Genomic DNA, 22,302 nt, shown 5'->3' with positions numbered 1-22,302 from the left:
AGAATCTGAGAAAACAGTACCTAGTGAGGATGTGGAGCAATGGGAACACTACTGCACTTGGGCTAGGAATAAAAGTTGGCACAACCACCTTGGGAAATGGATTGTCATTACATAGTAGGTATGGAGGTAACATGCCAGGTGACTTAGTGATTCCCCTGTTTCAGAAATGGGTGCTTATGGGCACTAGAAGATGTTAGAAGAGTATTTATAATAGCCTGTTAACTATATCCAAACACTTGAAGTAATTCAAATGTCTATCAACACAAGAATGTGTACATAAACTGTAGCATATTTATACAGCCATGTACTACATAATAGAATGAACTTTTCTGCAGAAAAATTCATATATGATATACATACATATGAATATGTATGTATATATATATATAAATATAAATGTATACATATTCACATTTTTCATAAAATTTCAGAAGTGTTTCTTAACTTTCTGAAGTTCATCCCAGATGTCCAGGTACAAGCCCCTCTTCTAAAAGTACCCTCATTTGTCAATCAAAGAAGATGCATAAAAGGTATTATGTATATATTTAATGATATCAGCCTGAGCCCATTTAGGTTTGTTAATGCAACAGTGGAATGCAGCCTCCAGGCCTTCCTATTATTGCATTTGTCTGTATTGTCTTCATATTTGTTTAAATTAGAAAGTAATACATTTTTAACAGCACTGTTGAGGTACAATTTGCATTTCATAACATTTCCCTTCTGTAAGTATAAAATTCATCGATTTTTGACACCTCTATAGAGTTTTGCATCTGCCATCACTATACAAGTTCAGAACATTCCCATCACCTCCCAAAATTTCCTCAAGCCACATTTGCCATCAATCAAATGTGTATTTTCAAATGTAGTGTGTTGATTATTTCATGTATTTCAAATAACTCATCATTAAAAGTAGCATAACACATTGTTGAATAGAAACTTGAAAAACATCAACCAAAATCTTTTGTTAAGTGTATTTTGAGGTTCTGTATACATACTTGATTAAAATCAGCTTATTTGCATCTGTTCTCTATTGGTAGTTTCAAAAAAGGGAACATACTGAACAGTTGATTTCTTCCTTCATATGTTCTTGGTGGGTGAATGTTGTCATGTTGTTCTGGGTGGGTTTTAGTTTTAAAAATTTTAGTTGGTTTTGGAAAAAATGTTCAGTTATACAAATGGCCATTTTATATGTCAGTCTGTATAGTACTAATTTCTGAGGGAATAAATCATACAAAATAGAATGAAGAATAGAAGTTAGACTATATAGTTAAATTAAAACATAAATATCAAATTGTAAATTATTTTCTTTATTAGGAGTAACTAAAGAGAAGAATGTATTGATCAACTGTGATATTAAATGTCTCAGACTTTAGAACAGTATAACAAGTATTTTAAAAGCTTTTCTTGTCTTTGTTCTACCACTTCATATTAAGATGCTGAATATAATATAGAAGTACATATTGAATATAAATATTATGTGAGCATATTATACTATTAGGTATCATTGGGCTTCCTCAAGTGATGTTTTTAACATACTTTTATTATACATACTATATACTATTATTATAGAAATTATTATTTCTGCTTAAAGGTGATTGTATGGTTGGGAAATGCAGATATATTATGTGTAAATTTAAATATTTTTCTAAAAATGTATAACATCAGATGTTCATGAATTTTGGAAATAAAAATACATAATGCCTAGCTAGTTCCTAAGAGGTAGGCTATATCTTCTGTTTGTCAAAGTATTTACTCTGCATTATTGGTGGAGCTAACTTTTATTGAGGTTTCTCTGTTGCCAGGTACTTTATTACCAAGGTTGCCATCAGAACCGGGAATGACATTACTCACTATCAGAATTGAGAAAATTGGTCTGAAAGACGCTGGACAGTGCATCGATCCCTATATTACAGTTAGTGTAAAGGGTAAATAACTGGCAAATTGCATTATGTTTTTTCTCATATGGGACAAAGTTTTTGACAGGGGATGATCTTGTATATGTGACAACTTACTTTAATGCATTCTATAATGAGGCAAAATCCTAGAAGAGATCATAACAGAACATAGTTCGAAAGACTTACAAAAAATATTTCCTACTTATACACTCACTTTTGCTTTTGAGTTTGTATAGATTTTTGCTCTTCAGATTCCATCTAACGTGCAGACTAAACATACACATTGTCCTTAAAAGCAGCTACAGCCTTCAGGATGTAGATTAACAATAGCACCCCTCACCTTCTCCTACCCAGTCTATATTCATTTCTCTCTACAAAGCCCAATGTCCTGTTTTCCCATCTCTCCTGCTTCAACCCCTTCTTCTTCCTGTGCTACTGAGGTATCTACTTAGGTGAGTCCTACAGAGGCAGATGAAAATCAGGGGACAGGGAAGTAGGGTGCGTCCATAACATCCATGCCCTGAAAGCAATCCCGTGGGATGATGATGTGATTAAGGAATAAATTATACCATTTTACAGAAATAACTATAGTTAGTACAAACGGCTTATTTTAATCTATAGTTTTGCACCAAAGGAACAGATTGGTGCTGAAATTAAATGGAGGAACTTTTATCAATTGACCACAAAGAAAAACATTTATTTAAAGAACAGAATCCACAGCACTAATACTGGTACACTTTTAAATTCCGATGTTACCAGTTATCAAATATATAGTATACTGGAAAATATTTACATTGTTTGATAGGCCATTTGTAAAACTGCATACTCATTCAGAAAGTATACTTAAAACACAAAAATATTTAATGATGTTGTAAATGTTAAATTACCTTTGCATATGTTAAACTGAAATATTTTTATGTAAATATTTTTTAATTATTAAATGTACTAAATTGTTTTTGAGCTTTTTGAGACACATAAATGAATAACACATAAACACTGAGGAGTTATTAAATGAGTCCATGTTGCATTTGACTAAACTGAGATTTTAAAAACCAGAAAATTAAAAGTATATATAACGTACCATCTGGTTGTTGTAAATTCAGGGTATGTTGTAAACAGTATAACCAGAATTTAGATAATATATATGAAAAATTATTCATTAACAAAAGGGTTTTTGTTGGCTGTTCTCATCCATTTTTGGTTCTTAACAGGGAAATTATGATAAGGTTAGGTTTAAAGGCTTTTCTAAATAAGTCATACTTGATCAAAGTTAGAAATTGGTGGCAGAGCTCCATTGTGGCAAATTAAATACTCCAGATTTTTTTTTTGCATAGAAAAATATAGTGGGCTATTCCCTAAGAAAAACATGTTTGTTCTTTTTACCACTTCACTATGAAGATCAAGTTTTGTCCACTTGGCCATGTAAAGGCTTCCTTGTCCCCTTCATGAGGTCTCCTATCCAGTCTATATTCATTTCTCTCCACATACCCCATGAATTTCAACAACTGTCACATACTTGCTCACACCAAATAGGAATCTCTTAACCTGAGAATCTCCTCTCAGCTCTTTCCATGCCTCTTTAGGAACTGTAACCTTTGCAGTTTCTATATTTTCCGTCTGTATATGTGAATGCTCATAAGCAGAAACTTTTCTCCAGATCTGAATGGCATAGATTTAACTCCTGTGCAAGATACTCCTGTGGCTTCAAGAAAAGAAGATACATATGTTCATTTTAATGTGGACATTGAGCTCCAGAAGCATATTGAAAAATTAACCAAAGGTTTGTAATTATCAGTTACTGACTTCTTAAGGACACAGTACTTATCTGGGTTTGTGTTCATAGTGTACTTAACACAAGATCTTATGTCACATAGTTATGAATATTGACTTAAAGTCAAATCAATTTTTTTAAAATATGAGAATTAGCAGTTGCATTATCTAGTTGTGTAATAATGTGGTTAAATATTATTTGATAGGGAAGTTTTTCTCATAATACAGAGTTAAGGAAGCAGGTTCCCTAATAATTACCTTAAGTCCTTTTAGGAACCTAATGATTACTTTCTAACAGTTAAATTATTTTTTTTCTTTCAATAAGATGCATTGGGTAAAAAGATAGTATAACTGGCAGTTAGTTTGTAAGAATATGGAAAGGACAATCTGGGCGTGGTTGTTTCAGGAGGGAGAGAAATGATATAAGGTAGAATTTTTTTTAAAGGAACTCTTAAATTTCTATTCTATCTAATATAGGTGCTTATTGAAACCATTTTTATAGGTACTGCTGATACTTAAGTAACTTCTGTTTTTCTTGTGGTATTTAATATTTTATATTCTTTGGTAGTTTATGATTCTGTGTACATAACTTACATTCTTGCTATACAATTTTGTTGTACTTTGTAGAATTAAATGATATGGAGAAATGTCACTCAGACATGCTAGTACCAGAGCTTGGAGTGACAGCCACAGTGAGTTATCAACAGTTGTGTCATCAGACTGTTTGACACGTTACTTTGTAAAATCATAGGCTTCTGGTGACACATAAGAAATGTGTGGTCTCTGGCTTATGTTGTTTGTTTTAATTCCTTAGGTGCAGCTATCTTCTTTGAATTCAAACACTACAAGCTTACAAAAAGGTTTACCAGCACCAAATGTTTTGCTTTCATGGAGATGGATGAGATTAAACCTGGGCCAACTGTAATAGAACTGTAAGTGATATACATATAGGATTCATACTGTTCTAATGGTTACTAGTTCATGTTTCTTCTTAGTCCCTCTTATCGAGAATGTAACATTGGAGTAGATCAATCATCAAAGTATTTTAAATCTATTGTGGTTACAGATACAAGAAACCCACTGACTTTAAAAGAAATTGCAGTTATTGACCAAGAAACCACTTTATCTTCATCTACATCAAACTTTGCACAAGGAATGATTCTGACATGAGTAATGTCTAATTTCTGTGAATTTTACCACTCAGTAGAAACCATCAAAGCTCTGTGTAGCATATTCATCCTTCAGGAGGCAGGAAGTGAGCCGTACCTATAGGCCAGTGAGTCCATTGCAAAGCTGTACCACAGAACTAAAGTCCAGCACCTCATTGTTATGACTCCTTTGGATACAGGTTTATTGTAGATTTTGAAACTTGTTTTTACTTTCCTATTAATTGTGCAATTAATAGTCTATTTCCTAATTTACCACTGTTCCTACCCTGCTTCCTGGCACAATACAGCTGTGGTAGGTATGCTCATCTTCAAACTTAATACAGCAATAAGAATGTGCTAGGATTTACACATTTGCTCACTTTTGCTCCAATATGGTCTTTTGATTTGAATTAACTTCAAACTTTTGAATTGAAGTGGGTAGGATAGTACCAGATTGCTTTGAAAGGAAATTGGATTAGTTATGGTCTGTCTTATAGGCTGTTCCTTAGAGCTGGCCTAAATTCACCCTCATCTGATAGTTCTACTTAGAAATAGTGTGCCTTGATCAGATCAATATCCTATATGGGAGTGTTCCCCAGATTGTAGCTGTGATTTTTTTTTCCAGATGACCAGATTGTTTTTCTGAAAGTGAGCACATTTTTAGTCATGTTGATTAGTTGTTCTACATCACATTGCTATTGTTTCTAGGGTTAACATTAATGATTCTAGGGTTAACATTAAAACCATCTCTCTCAGAATAATTACAAATTTTGGGGTGGGTTTACGTCTTCTAAATCATGTCATCTAAACAATTGAGTCAGATGCTAATGAGATACTTTAGGAACAACTGCTGTTTTTCTGACAACTGATTGTGAAACCTTAAAACCTGCATACCTTGTCTTTATAAAGTGATGAGTATGTGTTGAGAGCCACAGCCAAAGGGGCCCCAGCAAACTTCCAGTTGCCAGCAAGCTTCATACTGCCAGCTGATGATTGGCTCACAGTGGCCCCAGCAACATCTAGCTGATTGGCTCCTCTGCAGTGATGTTCATTGGGCTGTTTCCCTGCCCTTCAGACTGCCAGCTGATGATTGGCTCACAGCGGCCCCAGCAACATCTAGCTGATTGGCTCTTCCAGGGAGCTGCTCATTGGGTGACTTCTTTGGCTCTTCCCACGCAACCCAGCCAATCAGCCTCAAGAGCAGGAGGATTGTGGGAGGCTGAGAGGCTGGTGTGGGGGTGAGAGGCTTGTGGAAGCCGGTGGTGGCAGTTGGGCTCTGAGGGTTTTTTCCCTGAGGAGCTGTTTTGTTTTGCGTTTGTAGTTCTAAAAATAAAGTTAGTTTCTTTTTGACAAGTGGCTCCTGATTTGTGCCAAGCCAGACTTCGGCAAGTATGAAAAACCTGGAAAGATATTTTATTTTTTTTAATATAGGTAGATATGACTGCCATTTATTTCCTATTTAGATATATTGACATTCATATAAAAATATGCAGGTCATTAGCCTATTATAATTTCACTATTTACATTACTTTTAACTTGATGAGACATAAATAAAACTTTCATAGTACACAAGGTGCATATTTGATACACAGAACATAAAGATTTGTGAGGAGCTTTTTTGTGGGTTACATGTAGAACCCACGTATTTTAATATTCACTATTTTAAATGAACAGTGCATGAAGGGAATGCAATACTTGGCCTATTTTTAAACTAGTGTAAACCCTAATCATACCATCCGTTTGCTTTTTAAAACAAATAACAGTTGTTTTAGCCCTTGCACTTCAAGAGATCTAGTCTTTAATTTTTCAGTTGTCTGTTAGGTCAGTTTTGTTTACTAGACTCATAAAACTATATGAGCCTGAAAGAATTATCAACCAAATTTAATCTTTTCTTTCATCTGGATTGGGTTAATTTCACAAGTGCAAAAATAGTTCAGTCTACAGTAGTTCTAGGAAATGAAGAATTTGCCTTAATAAAATGTTCACTCAACTGAAACTCTGAGTAGTCAAAATTTCCAGACTGTAAACTTCTCAAGAGTAGGGCCTCATCTTCTCCATGTCATGTAAACTTTCCAAGGTGCTTGGCAGCAGTCTGTACCCTGTGGAGTACTCAGTACCTTTTTGTTTGATGTTACTGATGTTTGATGTTGCTCCCTTAAAATCTGCTATTAAAATGTAGCAAAACGGATACATTGTTCTTTCTGTTCTCTCATACTATAAAACATGTATATCAAAGTGATAATCTTAAAAAAAAACAAACCTTTTTTTTTTTTTTTGGTTGTAGATGGACACAGTACCTTTATATTTATATGTGGTGCTGAGGATCAAACCCAGTGCCTCACATGCAACCCCAGCCCCTCAAAGTGATAATTTATATGAAGAAACATTTAGTATCCTTCACATAAGAATGCTTTTTTTAACCTCTATTTATTTATGTGGTGCTGAGGATTAAACCCAGGGCCTTGCCTGTGCTAGGCAAGTACTCTACCACTGAGCCACAACCCCAGCTTCCACCAAAGAATGGGGTTATATGAAAAAAAAAGAGGATGCTTTGTATGAATGTCTTTCATCAGCATTAAACAAACTTAAATTGAACATTGTCATCAGCTTAGCTTTAATTCAGACCTGAATGACCAAACCTCCCCCCCCCAAAAAAAGGTGATTTTATCTTGAAGCAGTTAACACAAAGCAATCTGTATCTCACAAATTAGTTGTTTAAATTTACTTTCTAGTGTGGGAGGAGATGAGTTACTGGACAATAATTACAACTATAGCAATAATACTTTCAGGTTGAAACACTACTGCTTCACAAATGAAATGATTTTAGTAACTAAATTCAAACACAACTTGCTGGAGAGGACTTCTAAAACTTTTGAGATACAAAAGTATACTTGAATCAAGGGACAGTATTCTCTACACAACCTGTATATGGGCAGCTACCTTGGGCTTTGCTACAGAAGTGGTACAATCAATCAGATGGATGTAAGGAGAGGCAACTATGGGTGGGTTCAGAACTGCTCAGATAAACTACGTAGAACACATTATAACTTACTAATAGAATAAATACAAAAAAGGCTTTAGAGGGAAAACTACTGTTGCTTTGAATAAAATAATAAATCTGCCTTTTCTTGAAAATCTATCTTCCTAGCTGACATCACCTTTATTTAAATGCTATTTTAAAATTAGAAGTTAAGTAACTTCAGCATTGCCTTGTGTCCTGTAGAGGTTGAAAGATACATTCAAAATGTGTTTGTGACTTAAATTTTATTTTACATGGTTAAAAATGGCATAAGCTATTATATGGTTTTCCTCTTACACACAGCTGCTGCTTCTAATATTAAATGGAGGTTATGTAGATAGAATTTGAGTCCTTTAGGAAGAATTCATTTTTATTCTGAGTTATCTTCAGTAGTTTAGAGATTTTGTTTCACAGAGATTTTGTTTCACACTGAAGCTTTTGCCCCTATTTTGAGAATACTTAGGGGACATAAAAAAACAATGATATGTTATGTTCTAGGTTTCAACAATCCTATTACTTTCTAGAATTTAAAAGAATGGAAGAATATGGTCTAGCAGTAAACAAAAGTATCAGGCTTTTATAATTTTATTTAAATCTTAAACCTCTTAAAATGTACTGTTAAAATTGCCGTAATTAAAATTACAGTTCTGGAGAGCTAGTTCTTAGAAACATTGTTTTAAAGACAGTAGTTACAGATCCAGGACTTGCTTTAATTGTTTTTTAAATAAAATATGTTTGAGTATCTATCAAAAAAAAAAAGAATTTAATTCAGCCCGTAGTTGCTGAGTAAAGACATTATAAGCCTTAGAGTTTCATTCATTCTTAGAGGATTATACTTTTCTAATTTTTTTATCATATTCCTTGAAAATCAGTGGGAAGGTATGGGAAAGAGAAGAGTGTGTTGTGTACATTTTTAAAAAGAAATTTCCTTATTTTTTATAGACACAACATACCACCTTATATTTTACTGTTACAATGCAATAATGGCAAAAGCAGTAGCTCTTGCTACTAATGTAAACTCATTCTCAGAAAAGCATTCTCACATGGACAGTGGTTAGAAAAAAGTACATGAATGTGCTACAAAAATAGAGCCACAAGACTTCTCACAAGTAAAAGAAATCCTCTGTAGAAGTCCACAGTTGACCAAGGTCCAGCCTCCTTAACAGTGAGCAACAGGGAATATGCTGCCAAGTCACTATCTTCAGTTCTGAGAGTGCATTTACATGCTTCCCCAATGGCACAAAATCTCATGACGATCCAATGAATCAATAGACACTTGGGAAATATTAATAAACAATTTTTATGAACTATTACAACAAAGAACTTCAGCAAGAAGGAAAATGATGTTTATGATCTTTGAGTAAACATTTTTAGCCCAACAGTCTCTGCGACCAGATATTGAAAGAGAAAAAATATCAAGCTTATAAAACACCATTTCTCTGTTATCAACTGGAATACACTAATAATAGGATAATGGAAATACATGTTCTTAAAGCATTTCCACAGGAAATGTCCATAATTATGACATTCTAAATCATTTAGCAATTGTATATGCTACATTAACTAAAACAAAGGTATTCCTTATTGCACATTTTTAAATTGGAAGGATACTCTAGCTTAAGTGGGGGATATTTAGGGGGAAAATATTTTGGCTCAAAATGTATACTGCACCAAGGCAGCTTCATTCTGAAAACATAAACCATTTAAAATAAACTTTTATATTTTGAAGCCAATAATCCTTTAACTCTGACTAAGTGTCAGAGGTTAATTTTATGGGCCCTGTTTTTAAGGCCTGTGAACAGCCCTCACTACTCTTGAGAATTAGGTGGAGTTTCATCTTTAAAGCCTGAAGGCATTAAGTCTTTTGCAGCAGGTGGTGGCCCATAGTTTTGGGGACCATGAGTTGGAGGTGGTAATGGGGCACCAGGAATGAAGTACTCTCTTGGGCCAAATGAGCCTAAAGGTCTAAATGGTGCTGGTGCAGGTCCTGGAAAAAAATCACGAGGGTCAAAAGGCAAATCCCATTTTCCAGGTGTAACACCTGGTGCATATTCTCTGAAGCCTATTGGTGGACGCATACCAGGACCTGGAAAATAAAAAGGAAGTTATGTAAATACCAGAAATTTCTGAACTAGGGTGATTTCAAGTATGTTAATATAGTCTTTAATTTCTCCCAAGCCTAGAACATCAGCTGGTGAACATCCTGACTTGCCAGATGAGGCAAACTGAGATGGAACAAGTTTAGGTTATAGCCTTTGACCAACCAGCCATGAAGCAACATATTAAGGATTTAACATGGCTCTACCTAGCTCCAGGCTTGTCTTTTTTCTTTCCCTACTATATAATTGCAGAATTATTTCTATCTCACAAGAGCTCCATTTATATTTGGAAGTATTACCATGACAAGATGATAGATTATGAAATAAGAACTTTACTACATCAAAGAAATTTTGATAAAAGGAAATCTCACTATCTATTACTGTATCCATTAAAAATTCATGAAGTATTTCAGCATGGACTTTACACATGCCATCAGAATCAAGGTGCACGCATGCCCTCCTGGAAAAGGCCTTCCACAGCCACCTAATTAAACCAGGAACATTTATTAGGTCACTGTTAAATCCTCTTTAACACTTCCCTCTGACTTTTTTCAAGGTAAGGAGGGTTTGACTTTTCCTTTTCTATATTCTATAACCTACTGCTTATGCTTCCATTATGGGTGATTACAAACTTTATGTTATAGGATTTTCATATCTGTGACAAAATTTTAAGTTATGGCATGCGTCTCATCCACCTTTCCATCTATTGCAGTGCATATCAGCAGATTTTCAACAAACATCTGCAGAAGTAATATTTCTGGCTTTTCTGTATATAGCCCCTTATCCTTGTCTATGAGAGATAGCTATTGCCTATCTCAGTATAAGATTATGTAGTGTCCCATATGTCCCAGAAAACTGGAGGAAAAGTTAAAATGTACTCAGCTTTATCCTTTCATTGTTAAGACCTGAGATAGCAACCAACTGTTTTAGCAAGCAATAGAAGTGGAAGATGAATGTGATTTATAAGTCAATCACTACTGTTCAGATCATCATACCAAATGGTGGAGGAATTGGCCGAGGCCCAAAAGGCCCACCGAGCTGAAGTGGCGGTCCATACCAAATGGGAGGTGGTGGAGGCCGTCCTATCGGGGGTCCCATGAAGGGTACCCCTGAGAAAGGAGGGGGCCCTTTCATAGCCATATGAACCTGCAATTTAAGATTTGAAAGCAGTTAAGTTTTAAAATTCCTATGTATTAAGACAAAGTACCAATACCTATAAAAGCTAAAACCCAAAACCTGTCCAGAGAACACCATCAGTGCAACAAAACTCTACCCACCCCTCCTGTGTATTCCCACTGACAGCTTACAGAAGTTGGAAGGATGCCACAAGAGGGAGCAGTTTGTTACTGATTATATCTGCACAGGAAAGGGAAAGGCAAGAGGACTGGCAGGGGTTATTAACAGAGGTGATTTCTGACCAGTATGTCATGCTGTATTCACTACAATCTATTTCAAAGGGAGTCCCCCCATCCCCATCACTTCCCTTTCATCACAATAGCTCATTACTTCCATATTAAGAATGAACAGAATAAAATGAAAAATCCATTCTCTACTCATGTAATTATAGCTACTATTCTACTATATCTTCAGTAAGTCTTTCATATATTATTCAACCTCTGAGATCTTTAAGTAGACTGTCTTGTTTTAAATAAGAGGGAACAAAAGCAAATGGGATATCATAATTTGTTGAAGGCCACACTGCATATTAAAGAACTCAATCCCAGGTTTGCCTCCAAGCCATGCTTTTCCCACCTCTATTCCTCTCTAACAATGGGTCTTTGCTCTCTTTTAAATCTTCTACTACAAAGGGGTTTGGGGTCTTATCTAAGCTGCCCTTAGACTTCTCCAGAGATGTATATTCCTGGAATATATGTACACTGGAACTTGAGAAGTATTTTCCATCACAGTGCTATATACACAAATTAGGAAGACAAGCCTTTAATATTTACTTTCATTTACTGTACACCTTTTGAGATATTGATTTATCATTTCCTATGAGTAGTGGGTTTGAAACTAAACAATTAAAAATTTATTTTATTATAGAGCTGCAGAAGACCTACTAGATATAATAGCAACACAGTTACAAGAGAATACACTTATGTGAACAAATGAGACCATTTCTTGGGACTGGCTCAAGAGGTCATTTCAGATGATCATTGTTTCACAGAAAATCTGATACCAATCTAATTCAAATCACTCAAAATAGGGTTTGCACAAATGGAGGAATTCTTAAATAACATTTTTCCAAACAAAAATAAAAATGATGAATTATATAATTTATAATGAATTTACTTTGCCTTAGAACATTCAACACAAAACACCATATAAAGTTAGAGTGATAACTTTTCACATTCTGTAGTTCATTATAGTTGTACACACTTAAGCAACATTCCCAAGTTAAAGAGAAAAGTAAGCTCAATATTGCATGCAGTTTAAAGCAAACAAGATCAGTGTCATGCTCTGAATATCCTTCCCATAAATGCACAGAATAAAACCCAATTCAGTTCTCAACCTCTAAGTACTTACTCCAACTGGATGCTCAGTCAAAGAAGTAAGGGTGGAGACTGAGGGGGTCTCAGGTTCTTGGGGAACAGTTTGCTTTTTAAAAAACAAATGGGATAGTACAAATAGAACACAAAGAAGGATAAAGCAAAGAGCAAGTACTGTAGGAAAGCTACATGTTCCTGCATGACCACATGATTCACAGTAACTACAGAACTTACCTTGCCCTCATTCGTCACCTTAGCTGGAGAAGAACTTCTGGAGCTGCTGTTCATGTGAGCTGGACCACATCCTGAGTCTGTTAGAGATCAAAGAATGGATTCAGACTATTCTAACATGAAAAGAATAAAAATTCTCCATCCACAATTACAGATTCTTTGAAATTACTTGGTCCCTTTACCAGAGGCAACGGGTTTCCCAGATGCCTCAGAAGACCAGTACGAGGTAAAGGTCCATCCATTGACCTTGGGAAAGAAAGATCAGAGCCCTTGTATGTATTTTTCAGAAGAAATAAACCACTGGTGGACAGGTCAGGGTTCAACAATAACTAGAAAGCAACATGAAAAATGGGTTGCCCAGGGGTTGGTGTCATAGCTCAGTTGTAGAGTGTTTGCCTAGCATGTGTGAGGCACTGGGTTTGATTCTCAGCACACATTTAAAAAATAAATAAAGATATCATGTCCATCTACAATTAAAAATTTTTTTTAAATGGGTTGCCCAATACGTAAATCACAATTTATGAAGAGACTTAAGTAAAATAAAGAACTGCCTTGGGTTGATAGAACAGGAGATTAATAAGTACTGGTCCTAAACTTTAAGCTATAGACTTAAAGTATGTGTAGGCTGGCTTTTCTTTAGTCTGTATAACCTGACTTCCAATCTTACCAAGACTACAGTCCTATTTAGAATTTGAAATAAGATTCAGTATTTCATGTTGGAAATATGTATGCTACATAAAGTTTAAGGCTACTTTTATAATATTTGGGAAAGGAACACCATAGAGATTTAATTTAAAGATAAAGGTTTACACTTCGCAGTGTAAAATTTAAAAGAAAAAAACAATACAGGGACCTCCAGGAAAAAAAAATGTTTTCTATTCTAGAACAGATTTTCCAGAAAACATTCACTAAGATAAAGTAAGAAATTATCTTCTATATATTGTACAGGCCCAAATTCAATGTTTTCATTAGAATATTCAAAAGGGGAAAAAAAAAACTTGAAGCAGTTTACTATAAAGCAACATGTGAATGCTCACCAAATCCGTTTCTAGGCATATCTTTTTGATTAAGAGTAGCAGAAGGAGGTCTCCCAGCTGGCTCTGCTGTCAGTGGAGGGGAACGTTCTCCACCACTCATGGGGGATGGACCAAAAGAGCCATTATGGCTCAGTGGACCTAAAGACCTTACTACTTTAAGGCAGCCTTCTCCCTGACACCAACCCTCACCTCCTGCTTTAGCAAATCATTCAGATTATTTCATAACCATTACACACAGAAATAAAAAGTAATTTACATACATTCTGCACCAAGAAATAAAATAGCTCCTTTTACAAAGTGCCCCCTACCTCTCTGAGGAGGATTTTGTAAATCTGGTCTTCCCAGCATAGGTTTTACAATCCCGGGTTCATCTTGACGCACTGCGATCTTTTGGGTCATTTCCAATAGTCTTGAATATTGAGAAAGAATGGACTGAATTATGAAACAGCAATCTATTCCTTCATAGATAATATCTAGCATAACCTTAAAACACTATAAAACATATAGGAAGATACCAAAATCACATACTTCTGTCTCAAATTAGCAACTTCCCTTTTCTCTTCAGCTATAGCTCTTTCTGCAGAACGAGCTTTGAGCTATTAAAGAGAAAATATTCAAATTCAGTAGCAGTAGGCTATGCACAAAATAAAGAAATGGGGGAAAAATCTTACCCAATTATCATGAGCTTTCTTCTCATGCATAGCAATCTGAAAAAGACAATACATTAAAAAATATGTTTTTAGGGACTCATTATAATTGCCTATAATTGTCTGTATTAGATATCAAGAAATTCTGCAACTACAGGACAGTATTAATTACTACCTGGTTTTTAAAAGAGTGCTTGGTTTTCTGTAATGCTTCTTCCATCTCTTCAATTCTCCGCCTAAGAATTACAACAATTGAATAACATTTGAAACATTTCTGACCATTTTCCCTTTATTCCATCAGCTATACTTTTAAAGACTTTATCATACATAAGAAAAACATTTCTATAGTTATATGAATCCAGTGTGATCAAAACTAATACTACAGGCCAGGTGCAATGCCACATGCCAGTAATCCCAATGATTGGGAAGCTGAGGCAAGAGGATCACAAGTTCGAGGTCAGTCTCAGCAATTAAGTGGGAACCTATGCAACTGAGACCCTGTCTCAAAGTAAAAAAACAAAAAAGGTCTAAGGATGTAGCTTAGTAGTAAAGCACCAAAAATAAATAAATAAATAAATAAAATAAAATAAAGACCCAATACTAATAACTTCTTTATCATTTAATTGCTAGAGATTCTGAATGATAAATTATAATTTCCTTAACTGTTCATCAGTGTGTTCTCAAGTAATTCTGCTAGAAATATCTTCCTCCTTAAAACTTTTTTTCTTTTTTTCAAATTATATCCATAAAAGATTTCCAAGGTCTATCAAATGCCACACTTTTGTGGGTCTTGATACATCACACAGCAAACTGATTTCTTAAAGAATTACTACAACATACAAAACCCCCAGAACTGTTTGCATTGACCAAGTTCCCTATGGTCTTGCCCATTGGGTATAAGTAAATTTTTGTTAACATTTTTCATTTGTAAAGTTGAAATTTATTTTTTCTCCTGTGTGAATTGAATGTATTCATATCCTCTCGTTATTTATACTTCCATGCTATTTTCTTCTATCTACATAATGTAAAAAAAGATTAAAAAAGAAAGCCACCACTAGTTTATTAGACATTGACACCCTCCTTTAGAAACTGACTCACTTGTAATTTTTAACTTCCTGTACAGCGGAAACCACCTTTTCATCTGCAGCTGACAGCTGCTGCTCTTTTTCTAGTCTCTCATATTCTTCTTGGCTCACTTTCCTAAAATAAAGCCAGTTATCAAATCAAAAGTTTCTCTCTGTGAATATCACTTCCCACAATTCTATAAAATGCTTAGGCACATAAAATAGGAATTCAAACCTGCAATTTCGTAAATCAAACTCTGGCAAATCACTTACATTTTCTAATTTTTCCTCTTAATTCTCTATTTACCAGTAAATAAAATAAATGTGAAAACAACATGTGCCCCAAGGGCAAGTCTCCTGTGTGTAAGATAATAAAAACTCACTTTACTTCAATGTGGAAGATCAGGACTGATAAACCGAACATAATTAAACATATTAGGATAAAGCAAGGGATAATTCTTTTCTCGTTTCTGCCATGGGTAGGACACTAAGTATATCTTTGTCATGGAGGAACTCTTTTCTCAATCCAAGACTGGTACCATAATAAAGATATAGTCAATCAAAGAAAAAATCTTCTAGAATATGTCTTTTAGCTATGCAATTAGACACAGAACATTTTTCACACTTTAGATATATATTTCAAAAGAATTGCAATTAAGCAAAAAGACAAATCTGAGTTTTGATAATGTCTGTCAACCAGAAAAAGAAGCCAAACTGACCCACGATCAGAGTATTATCTACTGACAAGTTTTAACTCTGATCATGAAACTCAAGATGTTCATCTACTGAGACAAAGGTAGCCACATTTAATGATTTTAAAAATACTATTTTCTGCTATCCTTGTACTACTTTAGCCATAGTTCCAATTCAAAAGATAATTAACTTGAAACTTAATTTTCCATAAATCAGAAGAACTATAGTAAAAAAGAATTATTGATACCAAATAGAAAAAGGGGATTATATATTCTTATATAGCTTCTCATTTAATTCTTCAGCAAGTATTTTATGAGTGGCTATAATATACTAGTTACCTTGTAAGATGCTAAAGAATAAAAGAGCTCACTGTTTCAGGTATAAATGACGCCTAAAGGAATATAATAATTTTCCCCACTGGCTTAAGAAGGAATATGGAGAAAACTGAATCTTGAAGGACAGAGAGAATTTTGTTTCCAATTACCAAAGAGTTAGTCTGAGAGCACTAAGAACAATCAAAACATCTTTATAAGAATATAAAATTGTGTTTGAAAGGATACAAGCTAAAAAGGCAGTGAAGATATATGTATGTGGCCAAGATCCATTAGAAAAAGGAATCTCAGAATTACAAGTAAAGCTGGCACTTTAAGGTACTTTTCTCCTAGGTTTACCCACATATTGAAGATAACACAAAGATATAATGAGTCTGAACTAAGCCTTCATCAAATTCCTGGGCTTAGAGGAAAAAAGAAGTGTTTGGGGCTACAAATAAAGGGACCCTTAATAAAAGCCCTAGCCTTTGAGTTTAGATTAGAAAGTACTGCACACTTAAGTGATGAACAGGCAAAAAATCCAAAAGTAACAATACTGAAACATTGAAAAGACAAGTCATTTTTGAATTATCTTAATTGCTGACTAAGTTTGAAGTGACAATCTTACTCAAGTAACCTCAACACTTTTCTATAAGAAGATAACTTCATCTTAGTCCTCAAATTTCATGTATAATTATCACAACAATGTTAGCCAATCAAAACTGACCAGGCACTCCATAAGACAAAATTCTGTGAGAAAAAATCCCACAGAAAAGGAAACCACCTAATGGGGTTAACCGCACATGTTTTAAAATCACTGTGCTTTATATAGTCAAAAAAGTAAAGTCAAGATTATGAATTTCAGGTCTGGGAATATAGTTTAGTTGGTAGAGTGCTGTCTTGCATGCACAAGGCTCTGAGTTCAAACCCCAGCACCAAAAAAGAGGAAAAAAAAGATTATGAATTTTGTCAAAGGATTAGAAACTATAAAACCAAGAAATAGTTGGGTGTGGTGACCTACATACAGTCGAAGATACTTGGAGGCAGAGGCAGAATGATGAGATTAAAGATAGCTTGGAAAGCAGTAAGACACTAGTCCCTTATGAGAAAGAGCGAGTCTGGGGAGGTAGCTCAATAGTAGAGCACATGGCTCAAGGTCCTGGGTTTGAGCTGTAGTACTGAAATAGGACTGGGGTTGTGGCTCAGTGGTGAAGCACGTGCCCCACATGTGTGGGGCACTGGGATCAGTCCTCAACACCACATAAAATAAATAAAATATTGTGTCGGGCTGGGGATGTGGCTCAAGCAGTAAGGCGCTCGTCTGGCATGTGTGCAGCCCGGGTTCAATCCTCAGCACCACATACAAACAAAGATGTTGTGTCCGCCAAAAACTAAAAAATAAATATTAAAATTATCTTTCTCTCTCTCTTAAAAAATCCTATAAAAAATAAAATAAAATATTATGTCCATCTACAACTAAAATAATATTTTAAACCCTGAACTTTTTAAAATCCTAAACTCAATGAATGATTTTAACATCAGATTTGGGAAGTAAAATAAATCCTACCGCTTTTAAGACAGGTCAGAAGAAAATATCCAGAAGAAGTAAATCCAGAATGTAGGAGGCAGGGGAAATCAAATTCTAATATGCATTATTATAATCAGAAGAGAGAATGAGGTAAAATCAACATTTAGAAAAAGACTCGAAAATTCAAGAAATGTTTAATGGTCCCAAGCAACATAACTGCAAGAGGAAAAAGTGGGTGGGGTGGGGAAAACTACACCTAGGAACTTCCCAATACAACTGTTAAAAAAAGAGAGAAATGACTACAGGAACTAGGGGAGGGAGATAAAACCAAACAACAATGATAATGGACTCCTTAAAGAAAAAAAATTAAAACAGATGGTAATTAATTGGATATTTTCAAATTGCTAAAACTAAGTAACAGTCAAAATTCAGTAGCCAAAAGAAAGATCCTTTAAAAATGGAAACTGGTTTTAACTCTAATCATGAAGTTCATGTCAACCTAATACAGATTATAAAGGTAGCAATATTTAGTGGATAAAATACTATTCTCTGTTTATCCTTGTACTACTTTGATACACTAATCAAATCTATCATTAAAGGACAATGTTCAAATAGAATGAAAATAATTTCAAATAAGAAACCAACAGTGTAGAATGCAGAACTACAGAAACTTTAAATATGTGTATAAACTGAATGAATGTCTTGTGGAGTTCACAGTATATGAAGTACTAACATACGATGCCACAACAGTTATCTGATTCAGGAGTTACTTAAAGCCCATAAAAACAAGTAATAAACCTATTAATCTATGTCAGGTTTTTATTAAATCCAGAATATATACCAAGGCCTTTAAATTATGAGAAGATGAATAAAATTATAATTATAATTATATAATTATAATTCCATTATAATTTATGATTACATCAAGCTTATACAGGTGATGAGGAAAATAATTAAAAATATTTAAACTATTAAAAAGATACAAGGAAGAAAAAAAGAACAGGTCATCAAATAGAAAGCAAATTCTTCATAAACCACGGGCACATATTGACATGGACAGACTTATATTTTAGAAAGTCCACTCAAGCGGCTATAGAGAAAATTACTAAGAATTTGAAATAAATTATATAAAAATATAAATAATGGAGAATGAAGACAGATGACCTAGGTTAGAAACAGAAAAGATGACACAGGCATGAACTAACATAGTACCTGGGGATGAGAAAAAAAGAGTACAAACCACAGATGATGACTGAATGAATTTTGGAGGAGTTGAGGAAAATAGTGCTACAATTTAACTGCATTACAAAGAAAATTAATTGCCATTTAGGTCATTCATATTACTTGTAGGGACAGAGAAAACAAGTGTTCTTTTGAAAAAAAAAGTGATAAAATGAGAAATGTTTCTTTGAAACAGGCCAGGCATTTAGAACTGGCCTGAACAAAAATTTGAGATTCTAAAAAGGTCGCTTGGAGATCACAGAATTTTAGAAAAGTTAATGGAAAGGTTTCAATATTTAATGCATTAATTAGGCAACAGAAGTCAAAATACCTAAAAATAGTTAGGTCTATAAGAAGGTCTGTATATATATATATATATCTTGTTAATAAATCAGGTGCAAACAAATAAAATCTGACACACAAAAAAACTATTTTTAGAGAATTCAAGAATTTTTGTGGATTAAAAACTTCAAATGAACTTCCAAAAAATAACTAGCTCCACACTGAGAAGATTAATATATAAATATATACTACAAACAAGTACTTCTGTAATCGTAACTCCTAAAATCCTTGCCACAGTTCAATTTTTAGTGTGAACATCTGAGATACTCAAGTCCAAAACTTGTACCATCAATAAGTAAATATTATTCCTTTTTGAAGTTTTTATTCTACTAAAACATGTCATTCCAAAACACTCAGTATTTTTAAAGGTCCAGAGTTAGAGATACAAGTTCAAAATATTAGAATTACATAACTAATCACAATGAAAGGAAATTAAAATAAATAGTGGGATCATAGAAAGGGTCTAGATCTTTGAGAGGTATTTCCACATCAGTGACTGTTAATACCAGTTTACCACTTCTTGCCTTCATATGAATTTGACAATTGATTACGATGTCCTCACAGCCTTAGTTTATGGTCCCAACTACCTCAGGACTCTTAAGACTGATGATGGAAAGAAAAATGCAACTTATAGGAAACAAAACATAAAGGAAAAAAGACAAATCTCTACTAGATAAAATTATCTGTTAGTTCACACAATGATAACAATAACAAACAATGGAAATCTTACTTTTTTAGTGCCATCTCATTTTGCTGGTAGAGTTCATTTAAAATCTCCACTTTCTGCCTAAGAGTTTTGCATTCCTCTTCCAGTCCAACTTTAGAAGACCGTAGTGAATTGCAGTCACTTTCTAATTTCTTTATTTGGTCTGTAAAGAATAAAACAGCTTATCTCTATATGTGTACAAGGACTTAAGAACTTGTTTGAGGGAGTAGTGCCAAGAAAAGTAAAAAGCATGAAAGCAAGAAGCCATTCTTTATCTTTCCAATAAATTTTTAAGTCTTTCCAACATGGCAATTTCTTCTCAAGAAGAACCCACCTTCTAGATTACATTTTGTGGACATCGAGGCTCTTAGCTTAAGTTGTAAAAGTTTTAGATCCTCTTCAACTGCTGATATTGTAGTTTTTGTCTAAAAATTGCAGAAAAGAGAGGTATTCTTAAAAGTGAGGCACAGGAAGAATTCACAGGTACTATGGGACTCTTACAAAGAACTATACCTGAGAGACATCCATCATCTGCTTAATTTGATCTTTGATCTTCTCGTTCCGATCACCTAAAAAACAAAAGACTTTAGCTTTTTCTTTCCTTACTTTTAACTCTATATTCTCCTAACTTCCCTAAACTAAAGAATGATTGTGTTCAAACACTGGAAGAAAAAAATCAATTAAATAATTATACTGATTAGACTAATGACTTTTAAGAGAATTGCAAGCTTAGATTTAAAAAAAAAGAGAGAGAGGTGAATTTCAGACTGGGGTTGTGGCTCAGTGGTAGAGTGCTCACCTAGCATGTGTGAGGCACTGAGTTTGATCCTCAGCATAAAAATAAATAAAAGTACTGTGTCTGTCTTAAAAAAAAGGTGAATTTCTAGTTTGCACAACTAAAATGTTATCTATGCTATTCTTGTAAGATAAAAGCTTTTCTTCTCTCTCAGATCTATCTTCACCTGGGCAATAAGTGTCTTGTTTAGAAAGATTCAATCCTCTATTTTCTCCCTGAATCTACTACCAGGTGTGGTTTGAAATACTTGCTATGTAAGCAATATCCAACTTGGGAGAAAACATCTGGAAATATTTTCCTCATCAGTAAACACTGTTACACTCCCTCTCTAGCTTTCTGATAGTCTCTAGCCTCTGTTCTCACAGCCTTAGTTTATGGTTCCAACTGCCTCCGGACTGACTGTGGACCTTAAAACCACAGAGCCATAGAGATGATGAGTATCAAAATCAACTATCATCTGCATAAGTTAAGAAATAAATTTCTCTTACTGTACAATGTTCAATACTTAGAGGTATAGGATATGACTATTGTAGCTGCAGTGTACTTACTAGTTTTCAATAGGATAGAAAAAGTCAGTGTTCTTCACATGCCTATTGCTACATTATACCCCAACAACCCACCTCTGCCAATGCAACAGACATATCTATAGATCCAGTGATATGTGTCTACAACCCTGAAGCTTAAGAAAAAATTAAGCCAGCTGAAAAGTGGCATCTGTATACTTAATTAAAGACAGGAAAGCAAAAAGATTCAACCTCCCTGAGACTGATCTTACCTGCTAACTCTCCATTGGTTAATTCATCTGACTCATCTCGACTTTGATCCTCAGATTCAGATTCACATTGAAACCGATTCAACTGTGTAATGTGATTAGTCAAAGCCTAGAAAAGAAGCAAAAGGTTGGAAGACTCTCGATTTTAATTCAGAAGATTTCAGGAGAATTCATGAGATGAAACATGTATTTGGAGTATAAACTTACATTAATAGTATCATCTTTTTGACTAAGAGCTACTTGTAAATCTTTCTGGGTCTTCTCAAATGATTTCATTTGTTCACTGAGCTCAGCGTGTGATGTACTCCAGTCTTTTACTTCCTGCTGCAACTGAAAAGTCAAAACACATGAATTCCTATGGGTTAGGGAGGGGTTTCTGCACTGGATATATCAGGACTACAAGACTTAGACAAAGAAATAGAGAGCCATACTCCTCGGTGGCCTGCCTCAATCGAGGGGGTTGAGACCTTGGTTAAGGAAGAGGGCAGAGTGGCCCCAACTCTCACAGCTGCAGTAAGAACATCAGAGCTATCA

The 22,302-nt window shown here is 34.5% G+C and overlaps 2 protein-coding genes across 2 annotated transcripts in view; one reads left to right on the top strand and one right to left on the bottom strand.

The window, feature by feature from the left end:
- Window positions 1-4,616, top strand: part of LOC144371243 (axin interactor, dorsalization-associated protein-like) — a 38,394-nt gene extending 33,778 nt beyond the window's left edge. The window contains exons 7-9 of the mRNA XM_078033656.1: window positions 1,803-1,925; window positions 3,553-3,675; window positions 4,480-4,616. Of these exons, the coding sequence (XP_077889782.1) occupies window positions 1,803-1,925; window positions 3,553-3,675; window positions 4,480-4,601 (368 nt within the window). The 3' untranslated portion in view covers window positions 4,602-4,616. The remainder of the gene's footprint in view (window positions 1-1,802; window positions 1,926-3,552; window positions 3,676-4,479) is intronic.
- A 4,497-nt stretch (window positions 4,617-9,113) lies between these two features.
- LOC144371242 (transport and Golgi organization protein 1 homolog) overlaps window positions 9,114-22,302 on the bottom strand; it is a 91,139-nt gene continuing 77,950 nt past the window's right edge. Inside the window, exons 18-30 of the mRNA XM_078033655.1 lie at window positions 21,976-22,098; window positions 21,772-21,877; window positions 20,714-20,769; window positions 20,535-20,625; window positions 20,225-20,363; window positions 15,434-15,535; window positions 14,511-14,571; window positions 14,360-14,395; window positions 14,217-14,284; window positions 13,997-14,097; window positions 12,655-12,731; window positions 10,927-11,077; window positions 9,114-9,918 (exon numbers count right to left, since the gene is read on the bottom strand). Coding sequence (XP_077889781.1) covers window positions 9,641-9,918; window positions 10,927-11,077; window positions 12,655-12,731; window positions 13,997-14,097; window positions 14,217-14,284; window positions 14,360-14,395; window positions 14,511-14,571; window positions 15,434-15,535; window positions 20,225-20,363; window positions 20,535-20,625; window positions 20,714-20,769; window positions 21,772-21,877; window positions 21,976-22,098 — 1,389 coding nt within the window. The 3' untranslated portion in view covers window positions 9,114-9,640. The remainder of the gene's footprint in view (window positions 9,919-10,926; window positions 11,078-12,654; window positions 12,732-13,996; window positions 14,098-14,216; window positions 14,285-14,359; window positions 14,396-14,510; window positions 14,572-15,433; window positions 15,536-20,224; window positions 20,364-20,534; window positions 20,626-20,713; window positions 20,770-21,771; window positions 21,878-21,975; window positions 22,099-22,302) is intronic.

Source organism: Ictidomys tridecemlineatus, chromosome 16 (assembly GCF_052094955.1).
Source record: "Ictidomys tridecemlineatus isolate mIctTri1 chromosome 16, mIctTri1.hap1, whole genome shotgun sequence".
NCBI lineage: Eukaryota > Metazoa > Chordata > Mammalia > Rodentia > Sciuridae > Ictidomys > Ictidomys tridecemlineatus.
The sequence above is the reverse complement of the archived record's forward strand: the minus strand, read 5'-3'. Positions and strand labels throughout refer to the sequence as shown.